At 46.9% G+C, this 12,507-nt stretch overlaps 2 protein-coding genes across 2 annotated transcripts; both read right to left on the bottom strand.

The window, feature by feature from the left end:
• Positions 1-4,154: 4,154 nt before the first annotated feature.
• On the bottom strand, positions 4,155-4,502 carry LOC136303027 (feather keratin 4-like). The gene has a single exon (XM_066206612.1). It carries the CDS (start codon positions 4,500-4,502, stop codon positions 4,155-4,157), a length of 348 nt encoding a protein of 115 aa, XP_066062709.1.
• Positions 4,503-8,779: 4,277 nt separating this feature from the next.
• LOC136303028 (feather keratin 4-like) lies at positions 8,780-9,127 on the bottom strand. Its single transcript, XM_066206613.1, has one exon. The coding sequence runs from the start codon at positions 9,125-9,127 to the stop codon at positions 8,780-8,782; it is 348 nt and encodes a 115-aa protein (XP_066062710.1).
• Between the last annotated feature and the right edge of the window lie 3,380 nt (positions 9,128-12,507).

The raw sequence follows: 12,507 nt of genomic DNA, 5'->3' as shown, positions 1-12,507 counted from the left end.
GTTAATTCCTGGTCAGAGGCTGATTCATCCGGGTTGCTCAGGAAATTGTTTTGCATCCTAAGGAACCATGGCACAGATGAATGAAACCATCAGGAAAAGGTGCAGTGAAATTTCCCTGTGAAATCCCTTTCCCTCCGCATGGGAGAGCACAAGTTTTTGGCACACCTCGCTCTGAAAAGGGCAGAAATTCCTATTTCTGCCTCAGAATTTCACCAAAATCCCCTCAAAGAGGAGGAGAGACACAAAACTAAGGGAAATAAAATCGTTAGAAAGCATCAAGAGCTGATTAAACTCCACCACTCTCGAAGGTACTGGGAAATGGATTATCTGAGGGAACAGATTTTATTTTCTTGACTCAGCAGAGGATCAGCATCTGACCTATTCCTTTATTATTAAACCACCACTCTTCCCCGACGGAATCTGAGACACAATTTGACAACTGAGTGTCCAGGTCCTTCACCTCAGGAGTCTCCAGGCTGGGTTTTCTCCCTGCATCAAACTCCAGGACAGAGATTGAGGTCATGCCTGGGAATTTGGGGCTGCTCAGAGACACTCAAAGCCTTGCCCGAGCTCATCTTCGGGGTCATCAAAGACGCCAAACCCTTTTACATCTGCCACTAAATTATTACTTTTCCCCTGCTGGGCCCTGCACTATTATGTAAAATTGTTCCCCGAATTAATGGAAGTTATTTAGAGTAGTTTATAATGTTCCTGTTCCTTTTTTTTTTTTTTCCTCTTTGAAAGCCAATTCTGCCTTCCACTTTGCACGTCTCTCTCCAAGAGCACCACGGCGTGCAGCAATTCCAGTTTCCTTTTCAAAGGCAATTCCCAGATTAAAAAGTAATTGCAGACAATGCGGGAGCAGACTGGAGGGCAGGGCTGAGCGTTCCAACCTCTCCTGGTGTTTCATCTCCGAGGCAGAGACAGGCAAATCAGGACTGGGAGTATCTTCCCCAACATCTCCTGGGAAATAAAAGGCTGGTTGGAGACTTCTGAAGGGCGAGAAGTTCTTCAAAGTTCTCCCCAAACGTTTCCCTCGACCACTCAGACATGCAAATGGGGCAGGATCAGCAAATGGGACCCTTTGAAGGTGACCAGGGGTTCAAAGGGGGTGGCCGAGGTTCCTGATGGATTCCTCAGACTTCCCCACCAGCTCCAATCCTTTGTCCTTGAAGCACAAACCAGGATTTGCACAATTCCAGACCGGATCTCCCCGGTTTGGGGTGAGCCCCAGCAGTGACACCAGGGATGGAAACTCTCCCGTCCCTCAAGATTGAACCAGACTTTCCCCAAGTTGCACGCACAGAAATGTTAAAAAAATCAGTTGTCCAGAGAAGCTGTGGCTGCCCCTGGGTCCTTGGAAGTGTCCAAGGCCGGGCTGGACGGGGCTTGGAGCAGCCTGGGGTAGTGGAAGGTGTCCCTGCCCATGGTTTAGATGATTTTTAAGATCCCTTTCCCACCTAAACCATTCCACGATTCCCTGACCTTCCTTTGTAACAATAATTACCAACCGACTCTAAGAGCAGCTCGTGGTTTGAAAGCCAACTCATCAAAAGCTACAGAGGCCATAAAAAGAGCCCCAAATTCCACTTCAAAAGGTGACCCCGAGTCCAAGTTGTCTGTCTGGCTCCCTCTTCCCCTCCCAGGAGCCGGAAGTTTTGGGATGAGCAGCGAAATCTGAAATCTCCTGGGTGCTTATCGAGGCTGGAATTACCCAGGACTCCAATTAAAACTCTATCGCTGCCTCGGCCAGGGGCTGCTCCCAGGTGTGTGCCCCAAAACTGCCACAAGTCCTAAACAAATCGGGATTTTTGACTCATCCCCACTTTGGGAAGGTGGAGTCGGCGCGGTGGAGCCGGGAAGATTTAATGGGTGTTTAATATTTAATTGGATGCAAACCCGAGGAGATGAAAGAGCGGCCCCCGTGGGGTTGTGGGTTTTCCATCCTTGCCCAGGACAAACCCGTAATAAACACAAACAGTAAACAAACCAATCTCCCTGCTGGGAACGGGGCCAGATGCAAAGCAAAGCCAACAATTCCTGCAGGGACAGGGTAACAAAAGGTGCAGGGACGTCTGGGATCCTCCAGAAAACCATAAAATCTCTCCAGAGCCTTCCTGCCTCTTCCCTTCTCCCCATAAACCCAGGAGATGCTGCAGCAGCTCTGGCTTCACCTTTGCCGAATATTTGTTTCGATGACAAACAAATATTTCTGCAAAAAGAACCTCGTGGTATTTTTTTTAATTTTTATTTCTGCGGGAGCGAGTTGTTGCAGGTCTTCAGGAGAAATCCTTCCCTGTGAAAAACATTCTGCCTAACTCATTCCCACTCATTTTCCGCATAATTTTCTGAATAAATCACTTTCTGACTGACTGCAAACCCACCCAGATTTCCCTTTTTTTTTCTCCTCAGAATTGTGTTTTACTTGTTGCCACGCCGAGTTTTAACCCGAAAAGGCCATTTGGGACAGGAACGAAGAGGGGGGGAAGTGATGATTAGGGTTGTCTTGTATTTAATTTTGAAGAGTTTGACCCTTCTGATGCGATTTCTGAATGCTTGGAGATTCCTGAATGCTCCCAACTTTGAGGGGAGTTTTTGTGCAATCCGGGAAGGGGTTTGGTTCAGTTCGTGAGAAGGGAATGGCAAGAATAAGGAAATTAATTTTATCCTGAGCAATATCCACCTGAACCTGTCCAAGGCACCTTCTCAGCAGTTCCTCAGCCACAACCCTTTGGACTTTTTGGAATTCATCACCTTTGATCAGGGAATAGCTTCAGTTGAGATGGCAAAAAAACATTTAAATTAAACATTTAGTCCAGACCAAGCTCCTCCTGTAATAGAACATCAAACTGCCAGCTTTCCACTGTCTTCTGGTGTTTATTAAGAAACGCCCCCTCCTTAAAATTAATAATTCTTTCATTTGCCTCCTTTAATTTCATTCCACTAATGACTGCAGTCGGCCCAACCTCATCAGCATCTTTAATTACAGTTCAGCCTCATTCCGGCCAGGCAGGCAAAGACTCCGAGGGAGATTTTTCAGAGGCATCAGGAGTTTTTACGGGCTGACAGGAGGCTGAGTCACCCGGAGCCTTCAGGGGAAGCTTTCCAAACCTTCTTCCTTCAGGGAAGCAAAGCACCAGTGTCTAAACAGCTCCTTCATCCCAGGAGGAGCAAAGCCTCACCTGACAAAGCTCGGCTCTGCCGGACACAACGGCTTCGAACACCCCAAGAAAGGGTTGGGACTAAAAATCCTTTAAATTTTACTCCTCTAATCTCTTCGTCCTGGACTTGTTTCCCAGCCCAGCAAATTCCAGAGGGAGAAACATTTCCCATCCTCCTGGACTCACCCGGGGCTGAGCTCAGCTGCCAGGAGGTGCTGCAGCCCCAAAAGAGCTCCAGGCTGAACACCCAAAACCTGTCCCAGCTGCTGCTGCTGCTTTCCCTCCACATTTTCCTGAGGAATCTCCCTTCTTTTGAAAGGCTTTTTCCCAAGTATCACATCTTTAAAAATTCCCCCATCCATGGTCCAGTAAGAGGAACCTACTGCAGGGTCCCTTTGATAAGAGACCTGGGGCTTGATTTTAAAAGTTTTCCACCACTGGAACCTAACCCATTCTCCTTTGGAATCATTTCTGGGAGTGGGGAACTTCCAAAAGGAGCTGGAAAAGGGGTTGGGAGAGCAAAGAAGGCCAGGCAGACTCGGAAGGGTGATGCAGCACGAGTTTAATGGGTTGGGGAAGGGAAGGAAGCAGCAGTAAAAGTCAGGAGTACATTTCCGTGGTCCGGTAAGGACAGAACCCACTCATCCCCCTCGCAGCGACACACTCAGCAAGTGGAAATCTTCACTGAGGAACGACTTGTGCTAATCCAGCCATGCAGGACAACTGCTAACAATTATTATTTTGCCTATTATCAAATACAAAAAAAACGAACGAACAAACAAACGAAAGGCAGGAGGAGACATTCGATCAGAAATACGGAGTTAAAGCACAAAAAACGAAAGACAAGCGAAGGTTTTTGGGGAGATGCCAAACTCCCACAACTCCGGGCTGGGGGATGTCTCCTTGTGGCATCCAAGAACCGTGAGCTCAGTCCTGCTGCAGGGAACGGGGTCGGGGCTCAGCATTCCTGCTCCGCTTTTCCCCTCCCTGCCCTCAGTAGAAGCCGCTGCGGGACGGGTTGTAGCGCCGGTTGTAGGGCCGGCTGTAGCCACTGCCCAGCCCGGGGTAGCCAAAACCCCCAAAACCCCCAAAGGAGCCCCCTGAGCTGATGGGGACCCCCCCGGCGCTCAGAGCGCTGCCCACGGCCGCCGAGGCCGAGGATCCCACGGTGGTGTTCTGGGGGAAGGAGCTGAGGATGGGTCCGGGCAGAGTGACCACCACGGGGGACGGCTGGATGACCACGGTGGAGTCCTGGCACTGCCGGACACAGGGCTCGTTGCAGCTGTTGGCCAGCGGCGTGGGGCCGCAGGATGTCGGGGCACACAGGTCGTAGCAGGACATGGCTGCGGCCGCAGGGAATTCTGCAATACAGGAGTTGTGTTACACCCCACGGTTATCAGGACAAGAGCAGCTCCCCAGGGATGCGTTCAGGATGGAGAGTTGAGGGGGAAATCAGGTTTTCAGTGCTCTCGGTGTTGTGAGCTTAGGTGAATTCTCTGCTTGGGCTGCGGAGGGAATCCGCTCTGAACAGGCCCAAGAATTCACTGCTGATATTTAAGTGCAGCTGCACAACCTTAAAACTTTCTTGGGCCTCAAAACTGGATAAATAACCCATTTAATAAAGAACCCATTTAACAAAGAACCCATTTAACAAAGAACCCATTAAAAAAAACCAAACATTTGATAAAGAACCCATTTTTAAAAACCCCATTTAATAAGGAACCCATTTAATAAAGAATCCATTAAAAAATCCCATTGAATAAAGAACCCACTTTAAAAAAACCCGTTTAATAAAGAACCCATATAATAAATAACCCATTTAATAAAAAAACCCCATAGCCATTTAGCTAACGTGGCTAACTAATGATTTTTATAACTCCCCAGCCAGACAAAACTCCCTTTTTGGTGTAAAAACCCGTGAGGGGAAAAAAACCCTGCAAAATCAAGGCAAAAGTTCGTTGAATAAAGAGAATGAATAGGTTCCAACTCACCTTGTTCACGATGGCGAAGGAGGGAAGAGGAATGGCTGGGAGACGCTGGAGCTGCTCCGGTTTTTATACCGAGTTTTGAGTTGTGATTTATGGGCCACGACTGATTACAGGCTTTTTTTTTTTTTTTTTTTTTTTTTTTTTAACCTCAGTTATTTGTGTTTTTTTACTGCTTCGCTTCCTTATCTTGTGGTTTGTCTATCTGACCACAAGGCGCTTTCATCTTAAAATATTCCGGGCCGGGTTCGTTCCTGGGATTAATTCAGATTAATTAAGGGTTTATCCAGCCTTCAAACTCCTTTGGGATCTGCTGGGTGTCATTAAAAGGAGATGAGGCCTCATTTGCATAACGCCGTGCCCTCCTCTGCAAGGTAAATCCTCTGGGGGAATTCGGGAGAATTGCAGGTTTTGGGAGTCAAGGAGTATTTCGAGATGCTTTTCAGAGAATTCCAGGATCCCCTGAGGTTGGAAAAGAGCTCCAGGATCATCGAGTCCAAGCTGCTTCCAATCCCAGCCTGATGTCCTTTCATTCCTTGGACACCTCCAGGTTCTCTAGGAGAGGAAAAAGGAGTTTTTTTCCATGGAAAGGGGCTGCCCAGGGAAGTTTGGAGACCCCATCCCTGGGCACATCAAGGGGTGACGGGGTGGGGGATCAATCACAGGTTGGTATTGATGATCCCGGAGCTCTTTTCCAACCCCAAATCCAGCCGTGGATAAAGGGATTAACCCCCGAGGTTCTGGCTCTCCCTACACATCCACTCCCGAGACATGAAAATCACATTTAAATTAAACGTTTAAATTAAATTAGGGCTGTCTCCGTGGGGATCCCCTGGGAACAGAGACTGGCTTGGCTCGGGCAGAGCTCCCTGAGGACTTCAAAGTTTTATCAGTGGCTTTAATCAGGTGCCACCATGCAAATGTCCCATCCCGGGCACATTTCAGATCCCTGACCTAGATCTGAATTCTTGTATTTTATTTGATGACACGTTACGAAAGATTTGGGGGGTGCAGGGCGGTAATTGGGCTGTGAGGTTGGTGTCATTGCTTCTGCCTGCGCGAATTACAGATGCTTTATTTTAAATATCAAAATGAAAAGTTCAAGGTTTGGTTTGAGCCATCTCATATTTCAGGAGGATTCTCAAAAAAACAAAACAATTTCCTTGGCTCTTTTTGGCTGTGCGTTCCTCACTATTTCTCTGTTTTTTAAGGAATTAGCAGCTATTAAAAAAAAAAAATCCTCTCTAGGACTTAGTTGAGGAATTAATTTGCATGACACCATCCACAGTTTATTTTCGTCTCTTTTTAAATTTTCCTCATTCTTTTTTTTTCCTCCTTCGTCCGAGCTTTGCTTGGAAAAAAACCGAAACACGTTCAAAACCCAGCAGTGAATTTAAAAACTGCTCTGCCAACATTTTCAGAGCTCTCTGGAGCCTTCCTCGCAAATAATTACGATAAATATTGTTTTAACTCCAGCCTTTATTTTATTTGTACGCTCAGAATGACTTCATGGCCTGATTTTGAGATGAATTAAAGTGAGCAAATGAAGAGTTCCCACATTTTTGTCGTCAAGGCCAGACCTAAATATCCAGATTATAATTCAGACTTCTTGCATAATGTGAGAACATCCTCCTGAGGCACCACCTGTGAGTGACTGAATGTCTGAAAAAAAAAGAGATTTTTAATCAAAATGGAGCTGGGAGGTTACTCACAGTCATCCCTGGGTAAAGTCTCCAGGCACAGAAGCGACCCCAAAATCCACGGAGAAGCAGAGGGAATTTCCCTGGCCAGGGTGGCATCTGCAATTCGTTTTGAATTGTAATTAATTAGCTCGTTATGAAGAATTAGTTCCTCAAAGGCTTTGGAGCCTCTGCAAAACTCTTGCAGCTCCTGATTTTGATTTTCTCTCAGTAATTTCGGACTGAGCTTGTGTAACTTTTATGGAGCTATTTGAGATTCCCACCACAATCCAGGGCAGTTCCAGAAATGGACACAATTCCAGAGCTGGACACGATTCTAGAGCTGGAGACAATTCCAGAACTAGACAAAGTCCAGAGCTGGACACAATTCCAGAACTGGACACAATCACATTCGAAGTCACTGAGTCCAGAGCGCTCAAAGGGTTTCACCTAATTCAAGGTAAACACCTTCAGAAATTTTAATTATTTTACTAAACCTTTCTATAATTGATCTTAAATAAAATTAAGCCAAATCTTCATCTCCTTAAAATCCTATTTTCTCCACAAGAAAATTCTCTTCTTTTTTTCGGTTTTTCTATAAAAGGAGGGTCTTTCTCCTCCCTCTCCTCAGAATCTCTACAACCTAAAAATCCGTAATTTTTTAGATACGTTACAAAATTCATTCCTTTTACTCGGAATCACTCCCGCGAAAAAAAAATCGCTTCTCTTTCATCCGAAAAACCTGAGATAACCCAGGAACGCTTTCTCCTCCTCATCCTCCTCCTCCTCCTCCTCATCCTCCCCTCCAGGCACGGAAACTGCCGCTCTTGGAGGGGACATCCCATTTTGGGAAAAGCCTCATTAACGGCCTGGCAGGGTTTTCGGTTCCCTAATTAACACCCGGAGTTCATCCAAGAGGTCGGGAGCCCTCGGATGGGAAAACCAGGACTCAGCAACATCCCGTTCTCTGGAGTTTCACGCTCTCCACACTCAGTTAACACCTTCGCAGCTCCCGGGACAGGTGAGGCACCAAAGGGTTGACAAATTACTGCGTGAATTGAAATTTGTAGCAGTTGTGTTGGAGCCCTGTGTGCGATGGAACAAAGGGTTCAGAGGAACCCCAGGTCCCCAGGAGATGAAAGAAGCTTTGAGGGAGGTTTTTCATCCCACGCCAGGCTGGTTCATCAACCATGAGCAATTTTAACTCCTGGGGACAACCCGGCCTGCTGCAGACATCATCTGTGTAACTGAGTTATTGAAATGCCCCAAACCTTCCCAATAAGAGAATTTCTTCCTTTTTTTTTTTTCCCTCCCCCCTCAAAATTGACTGGTTTGGTGCCTTCAGCGGCTGTTGTAAATCTAAATCAGATCCTGCTCTGAGTTCTCCACACCCCAGGCTGAACATTCCCAACATTCCCAGCTCCCACTGAGTATTGATGATCTCCTCAGTGATCAATTTCACCACGAAAAATAAGAACAGGAGGGGAGGGGGAAAAAAATAAACAGCAGAGGAGACTCAGGAAATTCCGATAAAAGCATCATTTTATTAATCCCGATTTAATCCTTAAAAGGATCAAAGCCCTGCAAAGCACCGGGGGTCGGTGTGGGGGGAAAAGGCTCAGCTCAGGGGGGACGTGATTCCACGGGCAGAGCTCTTCTTCCAGCCCACCCCGAGAGCCACGTCCCACCCGCTCCCTGAACGGGAAATTTTACACCGGGTAATACCGAATACACCGAGCAGCAGAGCTACAAACGTGCAGGAGTGAAACAGGAGTGGAACAGGAGTGAAACAGGAGTAAAACAAGAGTAAAACAGGAGCGGTGGTCTCGCTCCACGGGCAGCTCCGTCCAGGTGGAGTTTTGGGGGATCTGACATGGATTTTGACGCCGTGAGCTCAGTCCTGCTGCAGGGAACGGGGCTCAGCATTCCTGCTCCGCTTTTCCCCTCCCTGCCCTCAGTAGAAGCCGCTGCGGGACGGGTTGTAGCGCCGGTTGTAGGGCCGGCTGTAGCCACTGCCCAGCCCGGGGTAGCCAAAACCCCCAAAACCCCCAAAGGAGCCCCCTGAGCTGATGGGGACGCCCCCGGCGCTCAGAGCGCTGCCCACGGCCGCCGAGGCCGAGGATCCCACGGTGGTGTTCTGGGGGAAGGAGCTGAGGATGGGTCCGGGCAGAGTGACCACCACGGGGGACGGCTGGATGACCACGGTGGAGTCCTGGCACTGCCGGACACAGGGCTCGTTGCAGCTGTTGGCCAGCGGCGTGGGGCAGCAGGACGTGGGGGGACATCGCTCGTAGCAGGACATGGCTCAGGACGAGGTCTGGATGAGGTCGGGGTGAGGCCTGGAAGAGACAGGAGCACACCTGAGTGCAAGGTAAGGGGTTGGTGTCACACCCACATTTCCCCCGCTCAGTTATCGTGACAGCGACTTCCCAACGAACCTTTTTGGCAGCTGAGGAGGAACCCAAACTCTTAAAGAAAGACAAGAGGCTGAAATGTCCTCCGGGCTGTCCACGATCCAGGGGGAAGAACTGGCAGCGGAACAAAAGGAACAAACCCGCGTTATTCATTTAATCACGGGATTTTGATCTGGAGGGGCCCAGCAGGAGCAGGATTTGGGAGGGAAACCCTAATTGGAGCTGCGGAGAGAAGTTCCACGGGCAGCTGGAAAAAGGAAAGGGAGGATTCGTTTCCAGGCCCCAGCTTTGCCTACGGAGAGGTACAAATTTCAATGTGGTTAGGCAGCCTTGGAGAGGAGGTCTTGGTACAAATTTCCGTGCCTTGGAGAGGTCTTTGAAATCCTTCCCAGACATGGATGTGAGGAGAGGCAGGAATTCCCTGCACGCTCCCTGGGTCTGGTCCCACCACGGCAGTAAAACCAAAATTCTCTGATTTCTAAGGGGTGCTCAGCTCTGCTCCAGTTTTCCCCTTCTTTCCCTTTATCCCCACAATCCCTGATCCCACTTCCAAACATTCCAGGAGATGTCATTGCGCTCTGGAACAAAATTTCCACATTCCAGGATGGAAAAGACCCTCCAAGATATAAAATGCTGCCCAAACAAAACTGAGCTCCTGGATTTTCTGTTTTTAAAAAGAGCTGGAGTTCAAAAGGACCTTTAAAGATCCCAGAGTTGCAACTCCTTGCACAGATATTCCACCCATTCAATTCATTAACCTTTTATTGGTTCTAATATTTTCTATGTCATTTAACGTGTCCGAAATCCCACGTTTGAATAAATTTCTGTCACCAGTTCAAGGATCTCTGTAACCAAGTCAGGACTCCAGAAATTCAACAGCAAACCCCAACTTTTTAAACAGAAAAATTCTGTCCCCCACCCCAAAGAAAGAATCCAGCAACCAGCAGAACGCTGTGGGGGGAAAAAAAAACAACCCAGATTATTAAAAGGCAAGAACTCAGCAAACAGAGAAAGAGAAGAGGGTTTGAACTAACCTTGCTCACAAAAGAGGAAAGAGGGAAGAGAAGTGGCAGGAAGGAGTTGGGTTGAGTTGGTTTTTATACCTCGGCCCTGATGGCCTGGGGACCACAGACAGCCTTTGTACCTGGAATTAATTCCCAACGAGTACGTCCTGAATGTCAAACGTTCCACCTGATTAAATGCCTTTTCCCCAGTGCTCATTTACTTTGTTTTGATTTCCTTATCTTCTGGCAGGCGGATTCCGTCCGGCAGGTTCCCGTCTCATCTCGGGAATTAGGGACCAAATTTATTCCAGGGCCACCTCTCAGTCACAACAAAATCCAGACTCCGGCGTAATGCTTGACTTTAGTCACAAAGAAAAATACTAAGAATGTCTACAATGCATAATTCATCATTCCAAGGCGTTCTTTTATTAAGGGCATGAGTGCAAATCCTTAATAAATTCCTGTCTCCACCGATGCTCTGCCTCCAGCCGGGCGTCGGGACATTCTCAGCTCCGGGTTTTGGGGAATTTCCTGCCTGAAGAGCACATCCAGGCCTGGAATCCCACAGAACCCGGGCAGGAAGTGCCAGGACTGTGGAAATCAGAGACAAATCGCCAATCAGGATGGTTTTGTGGTATTAAATTCAGAGACAAATCACCACTTTATCGCGCCCAATCCAGGATGGATTTGTGGTATTAAATTTGGGTGACAAGGTCTGAGGCACAGCCGGGAGAACAAGGGGACATTTAATCCTGATTTGTCAGTTCTTTTTACACAGGGAACCCCTAAACCCCCTCTGGACCATCTCAGCTCAAAAGTACCAGTCAAAATTGTGGAATCATGGAATGGTTTGGGTGGGAAGGGACCATAAAGCTCATCCTGCCCCAATCCACCTCCCGTGGTCCCAGGTTGCTCCAAGCCTCGTCCAACCTGACCTGGGACAATTCCAGGGATGCGGAATCCATGGAATCACCCAGGCCAGGGGCTCAACACCCCCACAGGGTAGAATTCCTTCCCAAATCCAACCTAAATTTCTCCTCTGTCATTGTTACCCCCTTTTCCCCCTTGTCCTGTCACTCCAGGCCCTTGGAAATTCTCTCCCCATGTTTCTTGGTTCCTTCAGGTCCTGGAAGGCCACAACTGAGTCACCCCAAAGCTTCTCCAAGCTTGGAAAGTTCCTCAGAGATTTCACTTTTGGAGATGCGAACATTTTAATTGACAGTTGTCTGCAACTGGGTCAGACTGGGAACGGCACACAAAAGAGTTTTGGCTCCTCTTGGATTTGATCTTGGATCCCAAGGCAGCCACAAGTGAGCAAATTGCTGAGGAGCTGGAAAAAAAAAAAATGTCTTTATTAGACTGTGCCTGAAGTAATTTCACCTCGACATTATTAGAGTCGGTCTAAAAGTGCCAGAAATTAAATGTAGCCATAAATCGGGAAGATGAAAGAATTTTTAATGGGTGGATGATGCTTCTCACGCAATGCCAGCGTCAACCTAGGCTGGAAAAAAAAAAGCAGGATGAATCCTTTATCAGGAGAAGGTTCCAATTACAAAAAGATGTGTGGGAACTAATTAATGCAAAAAAAAAAAAAAAAGATGCTTTAATAACCCCACAAAGGCAAAAATATCTACAGAGTTATCACAGATTTTTCTGCCAGAACACCCAAATAACATTGACATTCTTCAGAAATTGTCTCTCCAAAGATTTCAGGAATTACAGGTGATGGATCAGACCCTTAAAGGTAGAAAATTCTGCTCGAAATAGGACTGAGCACCTCCATTTAATAAAAGCTTCAACAGGTGGTCTGGGAATGTTTCAGAACATGGAAATTTTTTTTCCTTTTGTTTCTTTTTTCCCTTTTTTTCCCTTTTTTCCCCTTTTTCCCCTTTTTTTTCCCTTTTTTCCCCTTTAGATCAACAAGGGTAAATTTTCGGGTTTGTTTCCCCTCACCCAGACTCTTCAGTCTCCCAATTTCCCCTTCTCCACCCCTCGTGCTCTGTGTCCATTTGCATGGCGGGATTAATAGATAAAATGGATAAAAATTGATAAAATTGATGAAATAGATAAAACAGATAAAATGGATAAAATTGATGAAATAGATAAAACAGATAAAATGGATAAAATGGATAAAATGAATAAAACGGATTAAATAGATAAAATAAAGAACTGGATTAAATAGATTAAATAGATTAAATGGTCTGTTCGTGGTAGATACAAAACACGTTTCCAAACCTCATACATATGTTTTAATAAAAATAGAT

The sequence above is a fragment of the Chamaea fasciata genome, unplaced genomic scaffold, assembly GCF_029207755.1.
Source record: "Chamaea fasciata isolate MVZ Bird 193981 ecotype frontalis unplaced genomic scaffold, bChaFas1.0.hap1 SCAF_31, whole genome shotgun sequence".
In the NCBI taxonomy this organism is placed as follows: Eukaryota; Metazoa; Chordata; class Aves; order Passeriformes; family Sylviidae; genus Chamaea; species Chamaea fasciata.
Note: the sequence above shows the minus strand (reverse complement) of the source record. Positions and strands in the feature narration are given on the sequence as shown.